Consider the following 24,928-nt stretch of genomic DNA (forward strand, 5'->3'; position numbering starts at 1 on the left):
CAACCCTGAGCATCTAAATCCAATCAGCCTCCCTGAAGATTGCTGAGGCATGAAAGCTATTTAGCAGTTTTCTCTTTTCGGCTCATCGGCATTTATTATTACCAATTAACTACAGTTTTTCTTACTATCCTTTATATTCACCTACTATCAAGACCATCCGACACCGGTGAAGTAAAGAAACGACCGTTGAAGACTCCCGTCGACTGATCCGTTCCGGCCTTTGAAGGCCGCTTCGGCCCTCACATTAGGGAGAGGGGGGAGGACATTTTTTAATGTATATACCCCTTTTCGTGCACTACACTCGCCTTGCTACCGTGTCTTTCCATTATGGATAGGACCCCTTTTGAATTGTACCCTAAGTGCAATAAAAAGTTCCTGTGGGGCGACCAACACCTTGTGTGCAACCTTTGTCTCTCTCGGGACCACGTTGAGGGTACCTGTTGAGCGTGTAGACTCTTCAAACCCAAGACTTTGAAGGACCACTTAACTAAATGGTGGGCCCAACACGCCAGGCAGCTCGAGGGCATGGAAGCTGAGGGGGAACGTCAGCGACGGCAGTAACGCTGCGGTATCCGACGGCAAAGGCAACAGGGTTATTCTGGTTTCCCAAGTGCAGGCCCCCAACCTCAACAGACAGGCTGGCGGCCTTGTTACGGGGATGACACCCGGCTGCGGAAGTGTTCTCACAACCCACGACTGAGACTCGACACACATGTCAAGCAAACTGCAGCGCACAACATCTAGGGAGAGGTCCGTTGAATCGCTGTACTCTGGGCACTCCAGATTGAGATCGCCACATGACAGGCCTGACTGTCGAAAGACATAACAGACGTCGTGGCTAAAAACATTCCCGAAGGTTGTGAGTCAGCTGACGAGACTTCGCATCTAACCATAGCTGAGATTCAACGTTCTGCGTCGACATCGGTTAAAAAACGCATACAGACGGGACTAGCCCATTTAGTTAAAAAGCACGTCCCAGAAGGCCTTGTTAAATCAACGGAGTCTAAGAAGAGTTATTCTAAAACCCCTAGAGATAAATCACCGAAGGATGGGTACCCCCACAAGAGTAAGGAACCTCAGGTACAGGATACCCTGTCTTCAGCCTTAAAGAAAAAGGCTACGCCTGCTACTGCAGTTCCACCTACTCCAGAAGATTTAGGTCTCACACCGCAACCAATGGTCATTCCTAGTTCGGCCCAATGGTCAGCTGAAGATACAGATGGGGTCATGAGAAGAATGTCCTTCATGGCAAATTTTTATGAAAAAGACCCTAACTACTTCACAAGTTTGCACTCCACCCCCACAACAGCGGCCTCTGGGTCTCAGAACCCTGTTCAACCCCCTGCTAAGAGGTCTCACCCCGGTGAGCTAGAACAAGATCCCACTGTCATCGACCTATATGACCCGGACACTGATCATGAAGACCTCTATGTCCAAGAAGCTGCAGACCCTTATTATGCAGATAATGAGAACGATGAGGGTGATCCAGATACAGACATGTCCAACATCGACTCCTCAGTTGATAAGGATCCCCCTGTTGTAGACTCTCCCATAGATAATCGGAGCGGCTGAACATTTCCAAATATCTACCCAAGAGGATCCACAGGACAATGATTTAGTTTATGGAATCTTGGGAGATAAAAAGGCTTTAACTCCGTTTGTTCCCCTACTAAAGTCTGTCCAGCTAAAGGTACAACCCTCGCTGGAAACACCCAATCAAACGCGGGCGGTGAACCCCTGCATAGAAAAATTGTTCAGACCTGCACCATCAGACCCGCTGTACATCACGGGGCAGCTAAAGCCTGACTTGCTCGTTGTCCCCGGGATCTGGGCTATAGCTCTTTTCAGGCTTTTTGCTTTCTTTCTGGGGTTCTGGCTCACTCCATGGGCCTCCCGTTCAGTGTTTGGTTCTCGGTCTGGGCCAGTCTCCCTCTCAGAGCTGACTCCCTCTCAGGGGGCGTCTGTCTGCCTAGGGCTCTATTCCCTAGGTCTGATCCCTATTTTGGGGGCTGGCACCTTTCCTGGTACTTGCTTTCTTCCAAGGACCTGCTCTTCCATAGTGCACTCACTCTGTAAGGGACAGGGTGCCCTTCTCAGTATATATGGGGTGTTTTGCTTTGGTCTCTGCAGCCTATCAAGGCCACAGGCTCCGCTGCTCCTTTCAGCTTTCCTGGACTTTCACTGGGCTCTGTTCTCACTGTTCTGAAATGCATGTCCACACTCTTGCTTCCTCTCACCCAAAATGGGGGAACTGAGCCTCTTTTATAACTTTACTAGGTGTGCTCCCTGATTAGGTGGTGAGGTCAAGTGGTTCCCTGCAGTAATCGAATTGGGAGTGAAGCCTTGTAGTTTGGGACTCAAAAGGGAGAGTTTTAAAAGGGCTTTTTCGCCACCTTGGACATAATCTTTGCTGATACGCTGGTTTCACTATGCCTTCTTTGCCGATAAAATGGTTTAAGCCTGGAGAATACTGAATTGATGGAATGTGCTTACTTATCTTTCATTTGGACATTTCAGGTTGGTGTTCCCTTTCCGGTTTTGTATTTTCTACAGGCAGGCCCTGCGGCTGAATGGGGTGGGACAGGTTCTCCTCTGCACTGCTCTGGGTCATTGAGGTAGAGGTACCGTTTCTGCATGAAGAATGCTGGGGCACATTTTCGTCCCCATACCTCCCCCGAAACCTCACTACCTGCCTGGAGTTTGATGTTCCTCACCTTGGTTCTCTGGCAAGCGTGGCATGTTGTTCCCCTTAAAGCGGTGGCATGTATGCCTGCTAGATATTGCAGCTGTGAGGAGTGGATTTCTCCTGCCATCTGAGGTCTCTTTCGGAGTCTTGGCTGGGAATGTCCTGACTCCAGACCGCCAGCCAGGGTGTACCTTGCCCCTTGAACCAGAAGTGGGGGTTCCATTAAAAGCAAGAAGCATTTCATTGTTGGAGTTTTGTCAGGCAACCCTTTCCCATGTATGCCGTTTCCAGAGGAAATGCACATAGAAGGCATCTTTTCCTGGGCCCCAGTGCCTCTTGCACCCTTTCAACTAGCTGCATGCATGTGACTTTGACAAATTCCAGACATTCAGGATGTAGTTTGTGGTGGGTATCATCACACAAATTGAACCAACAAATTTCCTCTTTTCCCTAATATCCCAATTCAGAAGAAATTGCAAAAAAAACTCAGGTTTCTAGTGGAGTAAAGCCATTGGCAGTTTGTTTCTGCACTTCAGCCTGCGCTCTGCTCCCAGAGTTTTATGAAGGTTCTGTCCCCGGTGACAGCTTACTTATAAAGCTGAAGCTTCCATGTGTTCCTTGACCTCGACAGTTGGTCAAAGACAGCAGCAAGGAATGACTGCGTCAAGATGTACACCAGTGTGTTTGCTGCTTCAAAAGCTTAGGTCTGTTTGTCAATGGAGAAGAATCCTCTCTGGAGCTGCAACAAAGTTTACAGTTTCTGGAAGTTGTTCTAGACACATCAAGAAACGGAGCCAGACCGGTGCACCCTAGAGTGGTATGCATTGCTGCTTTTGGTTGTGGTGAATAACAATAGGGAATTAAAAGTCCTCCTAGGCTTCATGTCGACTTGCATTTTATTTCCATTTTATTAATGCTGTATTATAGAATAAAATTGAGAATTCAGCAGGAAGAGGTGCAGTTCAGCAGTTGATGGTATCTAAAAGATTTCACCTTACAACAATAAATGGTTTTGCCTGGAAACCTCTATTAATGCATTACTAAACAAAATCCTGCAGTTATTCTAAAAGAGAAAAAAAAAATTGTGTTTACAATATTGCATACAATCTTTAAACAACAACTTAACATGCCTAGCTCAATGATGGCTTAACATGCACATTTTACCATTGAAACGACAAAGAAGGAAACTTCAAACATTAAATCAACTAATATACAAAATCTAACGTGGATTATAAAGAATTCAAAGCAAGACAGGACAAAAAATCATAACGATAAATGAGTGCAAACAAGAACACTAATTATTTAAATGCTGTATTGTCTGCTGATCCGATGATAGTTCACTGAATAAGATATTCTGGTGCTGAAAATTGATTGTACCAACTGGACAACAAATCAGAATTTGATGTGTTAATCCAATGTTATAGCATTGGTAATTCATTGTTCTGATTCTGATGAGACATGATGGCAATTGATCCAATTATAATGTTGATCTGTTGGTCGTTCTGATGCTAATGATTGGGTCTATTAATTGGTCGATGTGGCCTAATACGTTCCAGTGCATAGTGACTTATACACATTCATCAGTACCATCATTTGTGTATCAAAGCCCTGCAGAGATTAATTAATAAAACACTGGACACTGCAGCTGGAGCAAAGTTACTTGGTGTTGCGAATAAAGTGGGTGGAGGGCGGTGAGACTACACCATAGCCCACTTGTAACCTGAAGACCCCAGAGGGGGGTAAGATAAAGAATGAGAGATACCACAACCAAAGCGTGATCTAGCAGGCCCTTAGCCCACACAGGGCTGATCACCTGAAGACCTCAGGAGGGGCTAAGAGAAGTCGCAAGAGATACCAGAACAGGGACCAATAGACCCTTAGCCCATCCATGGCTAATAATCAGAAGAACCCAGGAGGTGTTCAGAGAAACTGTTACCAAAAGCAGAACCCAAGGTGGGCTAATCAAGCCCCTGACCTACCCGAGACCGAAAACAGGAATATCCGAATAGGAACAAGAAAAGATTGGTATTTTCTAAATGCAGATGACCACAGATCAGAGGAACACATTAAGTTTAATTTAGGCCTGAGGAGGGGGTAAACCAAGAACTATTTGGACTAGCTGATACAACAGCCATTGTTGTGATAAAATAGCATTAAGAGAAATGGTTTCTTTTTGTTGTTGTTAGTTCATCGGAACCACCAGGGAAAAGGCTGGAAGAGACGCTTTGTTGCCTTTGTTCATTGGCACTACCAAACCAGGTGCCAGAGAAGACTTTTTAAGTACTCTTTTGTGGGGGTCCGAAAACCAGCCCCACTAAATAAACCCAGGGGGGGAGAGCAACCCTAACCTATGTAAAACTTAGATTGTCTTTTTCTTTTCATAGTGGTAGGACAAATGTGAGGATAGTTTAGGTTTTGGACAGAGGACTCCGTTTATTTTTTCGACAAGCACCTTTTTGTTATTATTCTAGAGCCGGGAACTCAACACAGAGGCAGGGCTCAGAGAAGGCTTTCTTTCATTTTAAATAAAAATGGTGTTTAAACATGTCCTCTTGTCAATTGCCAAAGCTGTTATGAACACATCCAAGGTGAAACATTTAGTTATTTTGGTAATAGGTTATTATGTGCTTTCGCACAGCATAAAAGAGCAGGTACTGCAGTATCAAGAGGCACATTAAACAAGTTATCAATTAGGCCCACAATAAAGAAAAACAGCAAGCGGGTTCCTTCATTATTCCTAGATTTATATGCAGGTTCCCAGATAATGTTGTTCATAAAGGGACCATGCTGCTTCTCTTTTTTCGAGTCCTCAATCTAATGCGATCCTGTGCGCATTCCCTCCTATTCACAACACGGCTATACACATTTCATCCACATCTCCAACCTGTATGCACATCACATCTAGAGCAAAGCGTGGGGCATGGAGAGGAGGATAAGAGTGCTGTAAGCTCAGAACAGGAACAGGAAGGGGAAGGGGAAGGGGGAGGAGGAGGAGAGAAGATGGGTGCCCAGAGCAGGTAAAAGAGAATGGCTAGTGGAGGGGTGATGGCAACAAGCACACATCTCTGTCACAGGGGCACTGGCTAAGGCCTGTGCACCAAGCACCCTCTGTACATAGTACTTTCTCCACAGGATATGAGCCGAGTAGGATGACTCAGCCAATACCCTTAGCAGGCCTCATCCTAATAAATTGATGTACGTTAAGCTCTGGGCAGCTAGTGTCCTATATTTACTTATTCAAATGGATGGTGTCTCAAATGTATTGCTCATCTTATCATATCTTTGTTTCCAGCTTCAGCTGCTTCGGAAGAAATGTCTTGCTGCAGAGGCCGCTGTGCATCGAGACGATCGACTCGATATCCCTCAAGGGCTTTAATCTCGGCTGACATCATCAGCGAGTACATATATCATGCGCAGCAGAGCCGTTGGCTTCAGTTCAGTTTTCCTGTAAATGCGATTGCTTCGAGGATTACAGCGCGTTTCAGTTTTCTTCTGAAACGTTTCAAAAATGGCCTAGTCTTCATCTCCGAATACTCCAAAGACTGGCTTCAAAAAGTGGCACCAAATCACTGACCTGCATAAAATATGCATCTGGGCCTGGGCATCGAGCATGTTAACCTCTGGCTGTCGATCCTGTCAGTCGACGACAGGTAAGGCTTTAAATGAGTGTAAAGCTAAACTATCAGTGTGTAGGATTGTCCCCAAATCCCTTTCCACTCCTTTGAAATTTGGGTCATCACTCGAGTCGAGAGATTCTTCTCATAAAAGGTCCAAAAAAATCCCACTCGCGGAGCAGACACTCCTCGTCATAAAAACAATCGAAGAGAAGGCATAGATCACCTTCTTCCTCGGATGAAAGGCGCGTAGTCTGCCCGACTGAATTCTCCTCCAAAGATGAGTGGGAACTCTTTAGGAAGAAAATTGTTAATCTTCGAGGAACAGGCCTCGTCCTTCTTGAAAGATCAGAAAAGTGGCCATGCTACCGTCCATGACCAGCATAAGTCCAAGGCAAAACCTGTGTGCCCTCGAACCCCGGTCATGAGCCTAAGACTTCTCGAGAGTCTTCGAGTACTGGACGAGACAGGAAATCATTGAAGAAACCATTGAGTCGATGGCCGAGTCGATTCCGTTGACGCCACCAACGTCGACACCATTGACGCTGATACAAAAAACATTACGCTGATTGTATATTCGACACCTTTGCCTCATAAAAGGGAGGGAAAGGTTTTTAAACCTCCACCTAAAAAGTATTTTTTCAGGTCCTTAACATCAATATATGAGGGTTATTAAACTTCAGATGAAACTCCTCCATGTGGTCTTCATTTGGATACCCCTAGTATTTATAAGAAAACTAATGTTCCTGAATGCTTCAGAAGAGGCCGGGTTAGGGAGCTACATGGCACCCTACAGACAGTTAGTGGGGTAGACACCACCCCTGAGCTAGATTTTGGGAAACCGGACCCGGCTGATCATGCAGATGCATCATACAGAAGCCTAATGTCCAGAGTGGTAGAATTCCTAGCGTGGAGTAGACCAGCTCCTTCATTTGAGTAAGACGACCATACAGACATATTAGACAAAGGTCCTCAATATGACTCCATACTACCTTTTCATGTGGCACTCCAGAAAAGGGTTGCCGCAAAATAGGAGGCTCCAGAGTCCAGCCCTGCAGTAAATACAAATCTGACAAAAAAATATACAACCCTGGCAACCTTTCAGAAATCTGACTCCGGAAAGTCTAGTAGTGCAAGCAGCTACATCTGCCTCTGAGCAAGCTGCGTACCCAACCATACCCCCTGATAGGGATGATAAGCGCATTGACGCATGGGCTTAGAAAGTCTTTTTGGCTAGCAGCATGGCTTTAAAGTTTGCTAATTCTACATGGGCCCTTGCACAGTTCACATTCACCCTGTGGGACTGCATAGCGTTTGCGGCTGATCACATCCCTGAAGGTGAAGGAAGCAATGGCTTCATGAACCTGATAAGGGATGGCAAGGAGGCCATGTGTGAGTCTCTGCAATCGGGTCTGGACATTGCTGAGAGCATCAGCAGGGCCTTGGCGGCAAGCACTGTCATTGGCAGATTTGCATAGTTGAGGAAGTCAGGATTTGCACCTGATGTACAATCCAGACTCCTTAACATGCCCTTTAACGGCTCCTATTGATTTGATAATAAAGTTGATGAAAGCCTTGAAAAGCTACAGACCTCAAAGGCGGCAGCCAAGTACCTAGGTACCGCCATCAGTCACCCACAGCCTTTTCACCCCAGCAGATCATCTTGGAGGGGTAGGTCTTTTCGCTACTACTCTGTTGGAAGAGCGATAGGACAGGCTGGTCGAAGAGGACAAAGAAGATTCCCTCATGGTGGACGAGGGAGAGGTGCAAAGCCTGCCCAAGCAGCAGAGTCTTTACCATCAGCCGCTGCTTCAGCCACCTCAGGTCTTGACTTGCGACACCCCGGTGGGAGGAAGACTGTCCCAGTATCTGAAAGAATGGAAAGGTGTTACTTCGGATGCATGGGCACTGTAAACAGTAGCCTAGGGTTACTCCCTCCCTTTTATACAGAGACCTCGGTATCATCCATTGACACCATTCGCTAAATGTTGTAGATCCATTCCTGTTGCAGGAAATTTCGACCCTGCTACAGAAAGGTGCTATAGAACCAGTATCTGTGATGGAGATAAACAGAGGATAGTATTATCTCTAGTTCCTAATCCCCAAGAAGGACCAAGACCTATCTTGGACTTGAGATACTTGAACTAGGAAGGACAAGTTCAAGATGGTCGCACTTTCTCAGATCCTTCAGGCCCTCCAGCACCAGGACTGGATAGTGTCATTGGACCTTCAGGATGCTTACTTTCATCTGCCAATCCATCACAAGCACAGGAAGTACCTGAGGTTCGCCGTTGGTGGTTCTCATTATCAGTTTCGAGTTCTGGCATTCAGGCTGACCTCCCACCCTGAGGGTTTTCAACAAGTCAATGGCCGTGGTGGCAGCAAGTCTCAGGAGAGGGGGGATTCACGTCTACGCCTACATGGGCGATTGGCTGATTAGGGCACGTTCACCCGAACAGGCCCAAGAACATCTCAGTATCACCTGCCACTACCCCCACAGAGTAGGCTTCTCCCTCAATTACAAGAAGTGCCACATGATACCATCTCAGTCTGCAGTTCATTGGAACGGTCCTGGATGCATCCTTTGGAAAAGCCTTGCCACCCGAGGTGAGGGCACAACAGATTTTGCAGATGGTCACCAAGTTTGAGTGCCCAGCTTCTTCCGGCCTTCAACTTTTTATGATTGCTCGGCCTCATGGCATCCTCTATTTTTCTGGTGCCAGAGGCCCGCCTCAGAATGAGAGCCCTTCATTGGGCCCTCAGGACTCAATGGTCCCATTTCTCAGGCAGGATGTCGGGCCTCCTTCAGGTTCCGAGCAGGGTCGCACGGGACCTTCTGTGGAGGGCCTGCAACGACAACATTCTGAAAGAAGAACCTTTTTGGCAGCCATGGCCGGAGATAACAGTAGTGAAGGACACCTAACTAATGGGGTGAGGAGACCACGCCAACGATCTGACAATCAGCGGTCGTTGGTCTCCATCGGAGTCCAAACTACACATCAACCTTTTGGATCTGAAGGCAATGAGACTAGCGCCGAGGCAGATTTGGTACCCAGACCTTCTCAACCTGTCGGCGTCGCCTCCAGTCAAACTACCAGTAGTCCTGAATCTTCTCACCAGAGAAGGAGGCGCGATCCTGCACCACAAACCAGCATCGCTGAAGCTGAGGGCTTGACTCCTGCAGCCCTAGAGTTTGGAGGATACAAGTTGCCAGCGGACTGCAGGGGGGGTCCTTGCCTAGCCACAGCATCGTCGACTTTGAAGTGCTACGGTCACAAGTGGAAGCGTTTCGCTACGTGCTGCCGATCGCAGAAGATCACCCCTCTGAGGGAGATTCTTCCATTCCTGTTATCCTTGGCCAAGGCCGACTGGCGCACGCCTCTGTCAAGGTGCATCTGGCGGCTAACTCCTGCTACACCAGGTCTCCAGGAAGATCTTCTCTTTGGTCTCACTTTCTCGTCAAGGAGTTCCTCAAAGGACTGTTTCGTTCTTTCCCCCGTTGAAGGCTCCTGCCTGCATGGCTTTAAAGTTTGCTAATTCTACATGGGCCCTTGCACAGTTCACATTCACCCTGTGGGACTGCATAGCGTTTGCGGCTGATCACATCCCTGAAGGTGAAGGAAGCAATGGCTTCATGAACCTGATAAGGGATGGCAAGGAGGCCATGTGTGAGTCTCTGCAATCGGGTCTGGACATTGCTGAGAGCATCAGCAGGGCCTTGGCGGCAAGCACTGTCATTGGCAGATTTGCATAGTTGAGGAAGTCAGGATTTGCACCTGATGTACAATCCAGACTCCTTAACATGCCCTTTAACGGCTCCTATTGATTTGATAATAAAGTTGATGAAAGCCTTGAAAAGCTACAGACCTCAAAGGCGGCAGCCAAGTACCTAGGTACCGCCATCAGTCACCCACAGCCTTTTCACCCCAGCAGATCATCTTGGAGGGGTAGGTCTTTTCGCTACTACTCTGTTGGAAGAGCGATAGGACAGGCTGGTCGAAGAGGACAAAGAAGATTCCCTCATGGTGGACGAGGGAGAGGTGCAAAGCCTGCCCAAGCAGCAGAGTCTTTACCATCAGCCGCTGCTTCAGCCACCTCAGGTCTTGACTTGCGACACCCCGGTGGGAGGAAGACTGTCCCAGTATCTGAAAGAATGGAAAGGTGTTACTTCGGATGCATGGGCACTGTAAACAGTAGCCTAGGGTTACTCCCTCCCTTTTATACAGAGACCTCGGTATCATCCATTGACACCATTCGCTAAATGTTGTAGATCCATTCCTGTTGCAGGAAATTTCGACCCTGCTACAGAAAGGTGCTATAGAACCAGTATCTGTGATGGAGATAAACAGAGGATAGTATTATCTCTAGTTCCTAATCCCCAAGAAGGACCAAGGCCGACTGGCGCACGCCTCTGTCAAGGTGCATCTGGCGGCTAACTCCTGCTACACCAGGTCTCCAGGAAGATCTTCTCTTTGGTCTCACTTTCTCGTCAAGGAGTTCCTCAAAGGACTGTTTCGTTCTTTCCCCCGTTGAAGGCTCCTGCCCCAGCGTGGCAACTCCACATGTTGCTGACGAGGCTCATGGGGGCCACTTTCGAGCCTATGCTTCAGATCCCTCTCAATTTCCTCTTGTGGAAGTCGGTTTACCTCGTGGCCATCACCTCTGCCAGGAGCGAGGGAGGGTGGTGCTGCTGACGCACCCCTCTTTCATGCCGAAGGTTCCGTTGGAATTCCACCTCAATGACTGTTTGGTGTTACCTGTGTTTTTCCCGAAGCCTTAATCACTGGCTGAAAGGGCCTTGCATTCGCTAGAAGTTGCTTGTGCACTGAAGTTCTACGTGCCACGCATGAAGTTTTCAGAAGACTTCTCAACTATTTGTGAATTTTGGTCATGTGAACCTTGGGAAGGCCTTGTCCAAGGCTTCCATCTGAAGGTGGCTTTCCAGCTGCATCACGCACTGTCATCGGTTGGCAAACCGACCACTGCCCGGCCATCCGAGAGCCCACTCCACCAGAGCAATCGCTACAACGACAGCATTCCTGTCTGGTGTACCCCTGTTGGAATCTACAGGGCTGCTATGTGGAAGTCCACGTACACCGTCACAAAGTTCTACTGCGTCAACAGAGATTCCGTTCTAGAGAGAGGAGTCCAGAGTCGGCCAAGCAGTGCTACGCAACCTCTTTGCTTGAGGTGAGTCTGTTCCAGAGGTAAGACTAATTGCTTCTGTTGAACCTTGCCACCTCCTGTGGTTTTGTAATGGTGTACTGCTATGTATTCGTCGTTCATGAGCATGTGAATCCATGCCAGACCCCATACTGGAGAAGGAACAAGTTACTTACCTGTAACTATTGTTCTCCACCATGGGTCTGGCATGGATTCACATGAAAACCCTTCCTCCTACCCCTCTGCGGGTCTCCTTGGTCATACTGCCACTTTACGTGCTTACAAAATCTGAAGTTGGCTGAAGGGAGGTGCTTAGGGATAAGACTGTCATTGGCTGGGGGGCAGTATGACCCAGAGGACAGTGATTGGTTTAGAGGAGAAATACAGTTTTTCTTTTACTGAGGGTTCCCGTCCTGACAACAGGGAATATTTGAGCATGTGAATCTATGCCAGACCCATGCTTGAGAACAATAATTACAGGGAAGTAACTTGTTCTTTACTAACTTTGTAGGACATCCTGACGAGCACTCTTTTAGATTCCTTTCTTTTCTTTAGACCTAGGGCCAAGAAACTTAGACATAGCATAGGATGTGAGTGTTCTAATAAAGAACCCCCTTGACTCAAAATGCCACCTTGCCTGTCTCCTGATTCAGATTTACTACAGGTGCCAAGGCCATCACACACTGGTGTGGGGGGTTTTACCAACAAATGACATATTTCTACCCACCACTGTTACATTGCACACAGTTCCATACTGCTGTGCACCCTCAGGTTCAATGCAGACTCATAAATTGTTTTAAAATGTCTTGAGATCAGTCTTGGGTGGAGCATGCAATGCTTAGTGAAACCATAAATGTCTGTTTGTGGTGTGCAAATTGATTATATGTCACTTGAATGCATGTCTGGTGACCCTTGTTTTCTTGTCGAAAGTGTTACTTGTTTGCTTGTGAATGCAGGGTCCGACTACTGACTTTGTAATTTTTAGAAAAATGTTTTTGTAAAATTAACTTTTGTTTTCATGAGTGTCCTGTTTTGTTCACCTCTATCCTTTTTGGTGTCCTATTCCCCATTGCCTTTCACGCTCTGAAATTACATAAACACGCCAGGGACCAAGATACAACTTTGTAAGTAAGACCTTTGGACAACAGACTCTGGTGGAAATCCATGCAAACGTAATTGAATCACACTAATATCTCCTCAAACATTGAATAGACCATCCTAGCCATATCCATGAAGGGTGCCAATTAGCTCTTTCTTGATGGCACCGGCCACTTTTACCCCACTACATGCACTCCTTGTCTGCCTACTAACTATTCCCCCCGGAATAACCAATGCCCCTCCAAAATCTCCTACAAATTTACACCATGCACACAAATCTCCTAAATGACCACCACAGGGCTAGAAGTTACAACAACTAGGGCTTTTTCTCCCCTTGCAGGACTCTCAAACTTAGGTGGCCTCTACATGGGGTACCTAATTCGTATTTACTGTGTTAATATTGCTCTGAAATGTGGTACACTAGGGCTTGCCGCTTCATTCCTGTCCGCTTGCTCTCGTCTGTCTTCCCCCCACTCCCTCCTTATTCCATGGTGCTCTCTATCTCTCAAATCTTCTCTAACTGCTTCTCCATTGACTATCCTGCTCTCCTCACTAAATCTGGTAGGAAAAAGTTTAAAAAGGATATCCTGGTCTCCAACCCAGGCCTCCCTATCGCTGACACCTACACTAGTGCCTCCTCCAAGGAAACTCTTACTGACATCCTCTTTTTGTGCCTTCCCCTGACCAATGGACCCTTCATATGGTCTCTGTGCTTGCTCCCTTCTCCTCCCATTAATGGTGGCACCCGTTGGGATGTCCTCTTGGCCCCCTTCCGCTCCTCTAAGGCCATCATTAATGTCTACGCTAATGGGACCGTCTTGGTTCAAGGCCCTCAGGCCAACCTCCACCTCTTTGATAGACGCTTCCCGCGCCTCATCAACTTCCTTTCCTCTCCTTCTGTCCCCTCTTCTATATCCTCGGCTACCTTGCCTCCACCCTCGCACCCTGCCCTCTCTCTGGCTCCTTCTTCTTCACCTCCACAGGGCGTACCTCTGATCTGTACCCCTCCGCGGAAGTCCTTCAAGGATGGCAACCTTCTCCACATTGCCACTCCCAACTCTCGCTCTGCCGTCAAACATTCCTCTGATATGTCGCCTTCTTGAGGAACTGGACCTTGACATCCTCGGTCTCAGTGAGACATGGTTCACGGCCAGCTCTGTCACCAGCTTTGACACACTCCTACCTGACGGTTACAAGATCCTCTCCTTGCCCAAGCCCAACCGTGCTGGGGGGGTGTTGCCCTCATCTTCCCTGAGTGGATTCCTGCCACTGTCACTCCTACGCAGACCTACTCCTCCTTTGAATGCCTTGTCTGCCGACTCTCTCTCTCTCTCCTAGCCATTCCCTTACCTTGGCTATCTATCGGCCACCTGGTCAAATTTCCTCCTTCCTCTCTGAGTGGGCTGACCTCTCCTCCTCACTCCTGTCCTCAACCACTCAACTCCTCTTTCTTGGAGACTTCAATATCCACCTTGATGCCTCCTGTCCTCCCTCTGGACTCTTTCACGACCTCTGCAACACTCTCTCACTCTCTATTCTCCCGTCTCGGCCGACCCATTCTGCAGGGCACACTCTTGATGCTCTGATCTCTTCTGACCTTCCCCTCTCTGTCCCTCTCTCCACTCCTCTCTCCTGGAGTGATCGCTTTCTCCTATCCTCCCACCTCACCTTCCCTACCCCACAGGCAAAGCCACCCTCATCACTGCCACCCACCTTCGCGGTCATCCGACCCATGAAGCGCGTGTCAGTTGAGGCTTTCGCTACCACCTTCTCGCCCCCCCCCTCCCCCCCTTCGGCTGACTCCCACCCTGACACAGCCCTCTCCACTCTGCTATATCTGATACCCTTGATAACCTTGTCCCTGTCATGAGAATCTGCCTGAAGCCCAAAGCCAAATGCAACTCCTGGTATGACTCGGATCTCGTCACCCTTAAACCCAAGTGCAGGGTGGCAGAGAGGAAATGGCGTGCTTCATGTTCATCCTCTGACAAACTGGCCTGCCGCCTGCTCACTAAGAGAGCCCTATCCAAGCCTGCATCTCTGCGGCATCTAACAATTCGGCCGAACTCTTTAAAATCTGCAAGGAGCTGGCCAACCCTGCTGCAGTCTCTACCTCTCCTATCCCCTCCCAGGCCCTCTGCACGGCACTGGCCTCTCACTTCATTTAAAAAACTCAGGACATCCTGTCCTCACTCTCCTCCTATCACCTCCCCTCCTCTATTCCCTGCTCTCCCTCTGGCCCTTCTGCAGCCACACCTCCTCCCTCCTTCTCTGCCTTTCCCCTTTTTTCTGCTGACGAGGTTTCAAGACAAGTCCGATCTATGAAAGTCTTGTCAAAACAGGTCCACCCATGTTCCTCCAAAACTATCAAGGACCACATCGACTCCCTGGCGCCTGCCCTGGCTGACTTCTGCAATCACTCCTTCGCCTCTGGAGTCTTCCCATCCCCCCTCAAGCACTCCCTTGTGCACCCCCTTCGTTTTTTTTTTTACTTTTATTTATTTGGCATGGCAACACAAGAACACGGAGAGGCATACAGACAATTACATACAGAGCAGTGCAAGGAAGGAAAACGCAAGCATAAATTGTAGAGTCAAAGACAATATAAACATATCAAGGATACGTGAGGGCGGGTGAGGAGCAGAGGGGCTGCTCAACAGACAGAGGGAGACTGGCGGGGGGAAGGGACTAGGGAAGAAGCATCAGAGACAGCGTCAGTGGGGGACATATATGACTGAAAATTTGACCAAACGTTTCTGGGCCTCGAGTGGGTTGGCTGTTGTATAGCCCAAGATTCCTCTGTGTCTGAGGCCCATGTGACCGCCCTGAGCCATTGGGCGTGGGTGGGAGGGGCAGGTCGGAGCCAGCAAAGTAGTATGGAGCGTACTGCGAGTAGCATGCAGAGACCAGCTAGTTTCTTGGAGTCTCGGCGGAGGTCTGGAAATTCATGAAAAAGGCATCTCAACGGAGACAGAGTGATAGGAACCTCAAGAATTTCGGACATAGTTGAGCATACTGCGTTCCAAAATTGGGCGAGGTGCGGGCATGACCAGATCATGTGGATGTAGCCAGCATTATCTGAGCTGCACCTAGGGCAGCCAGAGGGAAGTTCGTTCGAGATGTGGTGCAGCCTGTTTGGGGTATAATGGTATCTGTGGAGTACCTTGAATTGGATCAACTTGAATCTGGAATTATAGGATACCCCATGGATGCGGGCACACAATGCGGGACCAACGTTCGTCTGACATATCCAGCCCAAGGTCGTCCTCCCAAGCTTGTCTCAGTTTAGTAAGTGGTGGGACATCTCTGGATTGCAATAGGGTGTAGAGCCTGGAAACTTTGCCTCTCATGGGAGCGGGAGAGGTCAGCTCTGTAACTATGAGCTCGTCCGGTGGTATCGCTGGGAAGCTGGGGTAGATGTGCTTAAGAGTTCTCCGGAGAGAAGTGTACTGGAGCCAGACGGAAGGTGACATCCCAGTGACTTAGTTGTGAGGTACTTTTGATAGTTCTCCTCAAACACTTTCGGAGTGGCGATACACCACTATACCTAGATGGGTGAAGTGTGATTGGGCCCAAGAAAACCCTAGGGTGGCGGAAGGGGGGTGGGTGCAGGCGGTGAGCGGGAACAGGGTGGATTTAGAACAGTTCACTTTGAGGCCGGAGATTCGCCCGAAAAGGACGGTGTCTTCCAGTATCGGAGCTAAGTTGGTATCAGGAGAACGAATGAAGAGAAGGGCATCATCTGCATATAGAGATACTATATCCGACTGACCCGCTGTGCGTAAGCCCCTATGTGCGTGGGATTGACGGAGCATGTCTGCGAATGGCTCCATCGCAATAGCAAAAATCAGGGGGGAGAAGGGGCAACCCTGTCTTGTTCCTCTGGCTATTGGAAATAGGGGGGAACACCGATCTTCAGTGCGGACCCTAGCTACCGGATCGGAGTAGAGCAATTTTAACCCAAGAGAGGAAGCAGGGGCCGAATTTGCATTTTTCGAGAACCCGCCAGAGGTATTTCCACGAGACTGAATCAAAGGCCTTCTGCATATCGAGGGTCGCGGCTACCGCCTGGACATTTGGGCTAATTCTGCTTATGATGTCGAAGAGACGTCTCAAATTCAGGGATGTGGAGCGTCCCGGAATGAATCCCGCTTGATCAGGGTGGATAATATGAGGCATATAGGGGACCAGGCGTTGGGCTAAGAGTTTGGCATAGATTTTTACATCGCTATTAATAAGCGAGAGTGGGCGGTAAGTGCCGCATTGTATAGGAGGTTTTTCGGGTTTCAGCAAGACTGTTATAGTAGCTTCACAGAGTGAGGGGGGGAGCCGGCCCGCCTCTATGGATTCCTCCCAAAGGGACATTAAGTGAGGGAGGAGGAGGGGCTTATATTGTTTGTAAAATTCAACGGGGATACCGTCGGAGCCAGGAGATTTGCCTGATAGTGAATCGATGGCGTCTGAGAATTCTTCGAGGGTGAATGGGCTCTCGAGGGATGCGATGGTCTCGGGGGAGAGGACTGAAAGGGGGAGATTGTCGAGATAGGAATCAATCTCCGTTGATGAAGCACTATCTGCGTTGGCATATAAGGATTTGTAGAAGGAGTGGAATTCGGAGTTGAGTTCTTGCGGTGTCGAGGCTTGGAATCCATCGGGTCTTTCTACTCCAGGAATGAGCAGGGTACCGAACTCTCGGCGGAGAAGTCTGGCCAGGAGGCGGCTTGGTCGTTCACCTACGCCATACTTTCTAGCAAGGCCCGGGCTGTCTAGAAACTTCAGCTCACGGTGCGCTATGGAGCAGAACGTATCTAGCTCCGCACCGATTGATGCAGGAGTTCTGGGGTTTGGTGTAGCGAGCATTGGGCCTCCAGTGTGGACAGGGTAGCCTCACTCTCCGCAATCTCTCTGCGGATCGTTTTAAGGATGCCGTTTTCTTTGGAAAGGCCAATGCCTCTAATGCATACTTTGAAAGCTTCCCAGAGAGTGGCCTGCGAGGATACCGTATTGGTATTAATTTTGGAAAAACTCCTCAATGGCGGTCTCCAGCTCAGAGCTAAAAACAGGGTCGAGAAGGGAGCAGGGTTTCATTCTCCAGCGCCTGGTCCGGTCGCAATCTGGGCCCCATGCGAGGGTAATTGTCAGTGGTGAATGGTCGGATAGGGTCCTGGGGAGGATTTTATGGTCGGATACATTCCTGACGAGTATATCAGACACCAGCCATCTATCGATTCGGGAATATGAATCTTGTACAGAGGAATAAAAGGAGTAGGAGCGGGAGTCGGGGTATAGGAGTCGCCATATATCCACCATGGAAAGACTGGGAAGAGATAGCAACTTAGTATAAGCTGCTCTGGAGAGTTGGCAGGGTCTGGAGCCGGACCTGTCCAGGTCTACATCAAATATAGTGTTGAAATCGCCACCCCAAAGGATCGGTATGAGGGGAAAACTGTCGAGAAGTGATGTGAGATGCAGGTAGAACTCCGGGTCGTCAATGTTAGGGCCATAGATATTTAGTAGTACCAGCTCCTTTTTCTGCAGGGCGCCGTGGAGGACATATCTGCCCTGGGGATCGATCTGTGTGGATATGGAATTGTACTTGAGGCTCTTATGGATCAGAGTCATGACTCCACGGCTCTGAGTGGAGTAGCAGGTGAAGTACCTTTGAGGGCCCCAAGTTTTGGCGAACCTTCCAGAGTGTTCAGCGCAGGCATGTTTCTCCTGCAAAAATAGGATTTTGGCCCCATGTCGTTCGGCTTGTAGCTGTAATTGTCTAATTTTTGTTGTAGTTCCCCAGGCCCCGCACATTCCAACTCATGAGTGTTAGATTGTCTTCAATCATTAGTCTAGGGATATTTGTTAATGATTACAGGATAACAATACAGTGATCCCCAAGGACAGTGCACTGCTCGCTCAATCCCGCAACAACAGAGCAGCGTCGCCCCACGTTCCATTATTCTCATGAATGCCAAGCCTTTTTTAACATAAAACCCAACATCGCCCACCCCCTCTCACATCCCTCCCCCAAACAGAGGAATGATAACCCCAAACCCAAACGACCAATGGCATCAACGTCGAGGGGGCCGTGAACCGCCAGTCGGCAACGCTCCGAACAGAAAGGCACATGAAGGATAAACGTGGTGCCTAGTGGTGGCCATGTGCACAACCCGAGCAAGGCTCTACGAGGGCGGGGAAGGCACAGCCAAATAGAATGAAGACCTTGTTCTCAAGGTCAGGGGGAGGGGCCTCCCCTGTAGTCATACAAAACATGTAACTGAATCCATCAACATGTGAATCGGAACCACTAAGGTGGTGGACGGGAGGTGTAGAGGAGAGTTAGGTCACATATTGATTGATCACCTGCACATTACGAAGCCCATTGGGTGACCCGGGCTAGTGGGCATCTGGACGGTATGCAGGCTGTTGAGGACCCCCGCGGTACAAGGCAGGCGTCTCGGATAGGGGGATCAGCCAGGAAAGTGTTCATCGATGAACCTGGACACCTCCTCAGGGATCGTGAAGTACACCCGGTTGGAGTGTTCAATCCGCAATTTGGCAGGATATAGCATGGAGTATTTGACCTCCAGGTCACGTAATCTTCTCTTCACAGCCAGGAATGTTTTACGTTTTCGTTGAACTGCCACCGAGAAGTCCGGATATAAATGGATCCTAGCGGCCCCCAGCAGGAGTTCACCCTTAGCTCTCGCTGCTCTAAGAAGGGCATCCCGATCGCGAAAGTTAAGCACCCTAGCTATAATAGGACGGGGAGGTGCGCCCGGCCTGGGTTTTGCAGTAAGGGCCCGGTGGGCTCTCTCAATCACAAATTGTGGGGAGAGCTTTGGAGAATCAAGTAGTGTCAATAAAGTGTGCTCAACATAGTCCTCCATAGGTCCCTGTATGTTATCTTCGGGTATTCCAATTATGCAGAGGTTGTTGCGCTGCGAGCGTGATTCAAGATCCTCATTCTTTTTCTCAACTTCGGTGATGCGGGAAGAGAGCGCGGATACCTCTGCCCTGAGAGAGCCCAGGTGATCCTCAGTGGTGCTAACTCGTGTCTCGATCTCGGCTACACGGCTGTCCGTCCCCTTCATATGGGCTTTAATGGAAGATATAGTGCCGTTCATTTCATCTTGTTTACTGTGGAGTGGAGTGTATCCCTCACGGATAAATTCCATCATTTTCTGTGACTCCGAGGGAATCGAGGTTGATGGATTAGACGACTCCTGGTCGGGTTCCCCCGCCGATGAGCCCGAAGCGGCCTTTGCAAACATATTAATCGAGCTTTGTTTCTTTCCGCATCCCCTTGGTCATGGCGTCAGCTGGGTTGGTGGCCCTGGGGTCAAAGGAGGCAATGGGCGCGTCAGGGTGCAACAAAAGGTGAGCAGATCGGGGTGTTCAGGGACTTGGAGACACGTCAAGTTGCAGCGCTGTGTGAAGCAATAGTAAGAGGTGGAGCCCGTTGAAGTGTGGCTGGCCACACGCCAGTGGGACAAGGAGGGACCTCTCCTGGCCACCACAGTGGGTGTAAGTTGATTCGGCCGCAGAAGAGGGTATCAGAATGGACTATTCTGGTGGTATGGAGTGGGGGCTGAGGCCTAAGAGCCAGCGTGGTAGCAGCGCAATACAAGTGTCCAGGAAAGCAATAACTGAGGGTTCCGCTGAAGAGATTGGAGCAAGGGCCTCGCCTGTCAGTGAGTAGACAGTCAGAACGCACAGCGTGCCGACTCTCAGCAAATGGGGGGGTAAACCGACAGCAGTTAGATGGTCAGGGCGGGGGCCTCCGGTGCAACGGGCGCACTGGAGAAGTTAGGGATCTGCTTGCCGCACAGTCCAAGTGGTGGGTACAGTTCTGGTGTTAGAGGCGGTCTGCAGGGCCCCCGGGTCTATCCCAGATGCACACAAGTAGAGGACGTGGCTGGCTTGGGTCTGCAGGAGGGCTTTCAATGTGGAGTGCCTCAGGGAGAGCCAGGGGCCCCAGGACAGGGAGGGATCTTTATCCGGCAGTTCACAGGCGACCTGGAGCGTTGGCGTCGGATGGGGGGATGGGATATATCAATTGCTGTCCAGTGAGGCCCCCTAGCACTATAGTAGAAGAAGGTATGGGCACCGGTGGCAGTCTCAAGACAGTACTGGGCAAGGTAGGTGGTGTCCGGGACCAGACAGCAATGGAAACAGGGGGCCCCAGGACTCACTGCGGTTATCCAGGAGGAGGCAGCAACTCTCGATACACTCCAGGGCAACAGGCAACCACGGCCCCAGGAGACAGCATGCTGCCCGACAGGGGCAGCGGAGCAGGGCGCTCTGCGGCGTGGAGGGCCTCCAGGTCCGAGGAGGCACCACACTGGTATAGGCACAGGGCATCAGTACGCTGCTCCGAAGTGCAGCGTAGGAGGGACCGCCAGGTCTGAAAGGAATCCAGGCTCACAGTTCTCTGGCAATAGGGAGGTCCCCTGGTAGGGGGTGCAACGTGGAGGGTCCCCGCAGGAAGGGAGGAGTAGCGGGGTGTGAAGGACCTCTGGGTCCACACAGTATGTAGGCCCCCACGCCGCAGGTCGCCAGCGGATGAAGGAGGGAGGATGCCGCGCACAGCACACGCGCCCCTCCCCCACTGCAGGCCCTCGATCCTAAGGTGGAAACGCGCCAGAGCCGAGAGGCGGGACGGAGCAGTGCCGGCCCTTGGGCTCAGATCAGCTCCGCAGATCTCCATCGAAGCACGGATCCAAGCCTGCGGGTGCGCGAGATCAACAGCTAGGTCTTGAGGTTGGTGGTGGAACGGAGAACAGTGCACCAGAGGGGAATTTGTCAAAATATCGCCTCTCAGCACGGAGCCTCGCGTCAGGCGGCCATCTGTAACGAGCGCAGCAGCGCCGCTCCCCGTTCTTAGGAAACCCTCCTCCGACCCCTCCTGCCCAGCTAACTATCGCCCAATCTCTATCACTCCCTTCCTGGGCAAGCTCCTGGAGAAACTGGCCATCTCCCAGCTTAATCTCCATGCTGAATCTGTTGGTAGTCTTCATGACCATCAGTCTGGCTTCAGAGCTGCCAGAAGCACGGAAACTGCTCTCCTGAACATCCGTGAGGACCTGCTCTCAAACCTTGACTCTAACACCCCTTGTGTTCTCATTTTGCTCGACCTCTCTTCTGCCTTTGACACTGTCAACCACACCATCCTGCTCAACCGTCTCCGTGATAACCTGGGTATCACTGGTCAAGCTCTGGTCTGGCTGACCACATTCCTCTCCAATCGACCCTCCCAGGTCCAACTGGGTTCCTTCCCTGGGTCCCCCAGGGATCTAACCTCTCCCCCTGGCTGTTCAACCAGTATCTGGCACTTCTTGCTCACCGGATCGCTGCTCTCTGTCCCAACTTTCAGTGCTACGCGGATGATACCCAGCTCATTTTCAGGCTACCCTCGGCCTCCTCTTCCACTTCCCTTTCCCTCATCTCTTACTGTCTTTCTGCTATCCAGGAATGGTGTGCCGCCAACGACCTCTGCCTTAATGCCAGTAAGACTGAGATTCTCCTTATCGGCACACCCACTCCCTCCTTCCCTGCAGCTCTCTGGCCGGCCTCCCTTGGCACTCTTCCTGCTCCTACCTGCAAGGCAAAAAACCTTGGGGTCATCTTCGACTCCACACTCTTTCTTTCCTCACATATCTGACGTCTCTAAGAAGTCACACTACCAGCTACACCTCCTCAGAGGTATCCTTCATTTTCTCTCCTTCCCCCAAAAGCTCACTGTCTCCAGAGCCCTGGTTCTCTCGAAGCTGGACTACTGTAACAGCCTCTATCTAAATCTTCCTGCCTCTACTCTACGCCCTTTGCAACTCATCCAGAACAGGACTGCGAGACTTGTCCTTGGCCTCAAGCCCAGGGACCGTATGTCTCCAGGACTGAAATCACTACACTGGCTCCCAGTGGCTGCGAGGATTAAGTTCAAAACCCTCTGCATTGTCCACAAGGCCTTCTGGGGCCTTGGGCCAAAATACCTTCAACTCTCTCTTCCTAAATATCTTCCTTCTCGAGCTCTTCGCTCATCCACCTCCAACTACCTCAGGGTCAGCCGCTTCTCCAAGCAACGAGCTGGGGGTAGATCTCTCTCTCGAGCAGGGGCCTCCCTCTGTAACAGCCTTCCCGCCTCCCTGAAACTTGAGGAGAACCATCTCCGGTTCCGGAAGCACCTCAAAACCTTCCTCTTTGCCTCCGCTTTCTCTCCCTCTCTCCCCTGCTAAAATCACTGAACCTACACTGAATCTGCAACTGGGCCACTCGCCGATCTCGGTCCTTGGCCCAGCCACTCTTCCCTGCACTGCCTACCTGCACTACGGGACTCTCTGTATCCTACAGCCCCTTCTCCCGGCACTTACCTTGCACTTGCCACCAGCTGGCCCTATTATTTATCTTGTATTCTACTAACCATGTATTGCACTTTCCCCTCTCCCCTTCCACTTTTCCCCTCCCCCTTACCCTTGCACTTGCACGATCTGAATGACACCTGGCCTAGTAGGATCATTGTCGTCTCCCCTTGTTCCCCCCGCCTCGTCCCGCCTTGAAACACGTGTGTGTGTGTGTGTGTAGGCGCGTTACAAATGCCATATCATATCATATAACATTAATCGTGCTATGACAAAGCTCAATTCTTTAGGTCTAACCCACTCCCCCATATTAGTGGCTAACCCAGAATTTGACCACTTTATTTTTTCAGCTTTTGGGGGACCTCCTCTCAAACATAATCCCAAACAGCCAAACACTTAAAATCTTAACTACACCCCAGGTACATCGACCTGCACTCATCAACATCAGTGGTTTAAAATCTGTCTCGTCCTCCATCTAAGAACCCCCACCCCTTTTCTTACAGAACCGTCTCCAGCGAGGCCACAACATATTGCTCTATATAAGACCATCTTACATTACATTTGTGGGCTCTCCTGCCTTCTGTACTTCACTTTCATCTATAGAAAGAAAATTGATTTTGTAAACATTTGCATTGAAATGAACGATCAAGCATTCCTACCCATTGTCAGTTTTTAGAGCCACGTTCATTTGTTATAATTTTACTGTTGTTCACAGAAAATAATAGGTGTGAAACTAATTTTAGTTGGTTCTTACTGTTTATTAGTTCATGCATTCATGACTTTTTTAAATTAATGTACAGATTTTTTTTAACATTTTCAATATTTTTTCAGCTTTTATGATGAAATCCGACCGATGCATGAGAATGATTTGCGAAAGTCGATTGTTAAAATGAAGAAATCTAAGGACACGACGTTCCAGAATGTTTTACTTCATGTTAATGTAGATTGATACTAAAACATAGCATGCACTCTGACATTGTCGTTTATGGCCAATGGTCATCAAATGTATTCGTTCGGGAACATCCCGTGTAAGGAAGAAATACCCCCTGTAAAAAGGGATTTTCAAATTCAGATATTTGAACAATTCTGAATTCTATTTATTGGACCATAGAGCAGACGAGACCTGTGTACAAAGAATGGAGTGGAACAATATAGCCATCTTTAAATGCATCATTGTATTTTATTTTGTAATAAAAATGTCTTGTTGCTGCAGTATCTTAATAAAAATCACAATTTTTAATTTCTCAGCAATGTTTCAAAACCATGTGGGGCATTTTGACTTCATCATTACTATTTTAGAATTTGGTAGAACTTCTTTCCTGCTCATAAGCCTTTCAATATTCCTGTCAAATTGTGATGGGTGAAATAATTCTCAGCTGGATGGCATCAGTTATATGCTTAGTAAATGTTTTCAAAATTCAAAAATAATTAAAGTCGCTTTTGCCTTTATTTTGCTGTACGTAGCAATGATTAACAATTTTGTAAAATTTCCTGTTAGATAATGCCTTGAATTTTGTAGTTTAAAGGACGTCATCTTTTAATGCTTAATGTATCTTTTTACATGAAGCATAATCCAGTTGTGAATAATGTATAAATGCATGTATATTTATTTTGAACATGTTTTATTTTGTTTACTAGCAGAATATATATTTTTAAAGTTATTACATGTTAATGTACAACATTTTGGTAGAAATTAAAGTTTGTATAATTGAAATGTCATACAGCCCAATCAACCAACACAATTTTGAGACACCCATCAGAAATAAATGACTTGAAAGAGTTACTTGTTTTAGTTCTGAATGACAAAATAAGAGCTGTGTAATACATGAATGATTTGTTTCAGAATATATTAAATAAGGATATCTTTGCTGCTGGTCGACATGGATGACTAACACACTCAATATATTGATAAAACTCAGTTATTTTAAAGTTCAGGAGCCAAGAATGATACACGGACAGAGGGGGTTCATGATTTGGGCCATAAACTTGTATTGACAAAAGAAAGGGGGTTTGGC

The 24,928-nt window shown here is 48.8% G+C and overlaps 1 protein-coding gene across 6 annotated transcripts in view; it reads left to right on the forward strand.

Moving 5' to 3' along the window:
* ATAD1 (ATPase family AAA domain containing 1) overlaps positions 1–24,696 on the forward strand; it is a 791,357-nt gene extending 766,661 nt beyond the window's left edge. For 3 of the 6 annotated variants that reach the window (XM_069611287.1, XM_069611289.1, XM_069611290.1), the window contains one exon: positions 23,745–24,696. In XM_069611287.1, coding sequence (XP_069467388.1) covers positions 23,745–23,862 — 118 coding nt within the window. In that variant the 3' untranslated portion in view covers positions 23,863–24,696. The remainder of the gene's footprint in view (positions 1–23,744) is intronic. The other 3 variants (XM_069611286.1, XM_069611285.1, XM_069611288.1) reach the window with 1 other exon arrangement.
* The last annotated feature ends 232 nt before the right edge of the window (positions 24,697–24,928 follow it).

The sequence above is a fragment of the Ambystoma mexicanum genome, chromosome 8, assembly GCF_040938575.1.
Source record: "Ambystoma mexicanum isolate Mex_15411 chromosome 8, UKY_AmexF1_1, whole genome shotgun sequence".
Classification (NCBI taxonomy): domain Eukaryota; kingdom Metazoa; phylum Chordata; class Amphibia; order Caudata; family Ambystomatidae; genus Ambystoma; species Ambystoma mexicanum.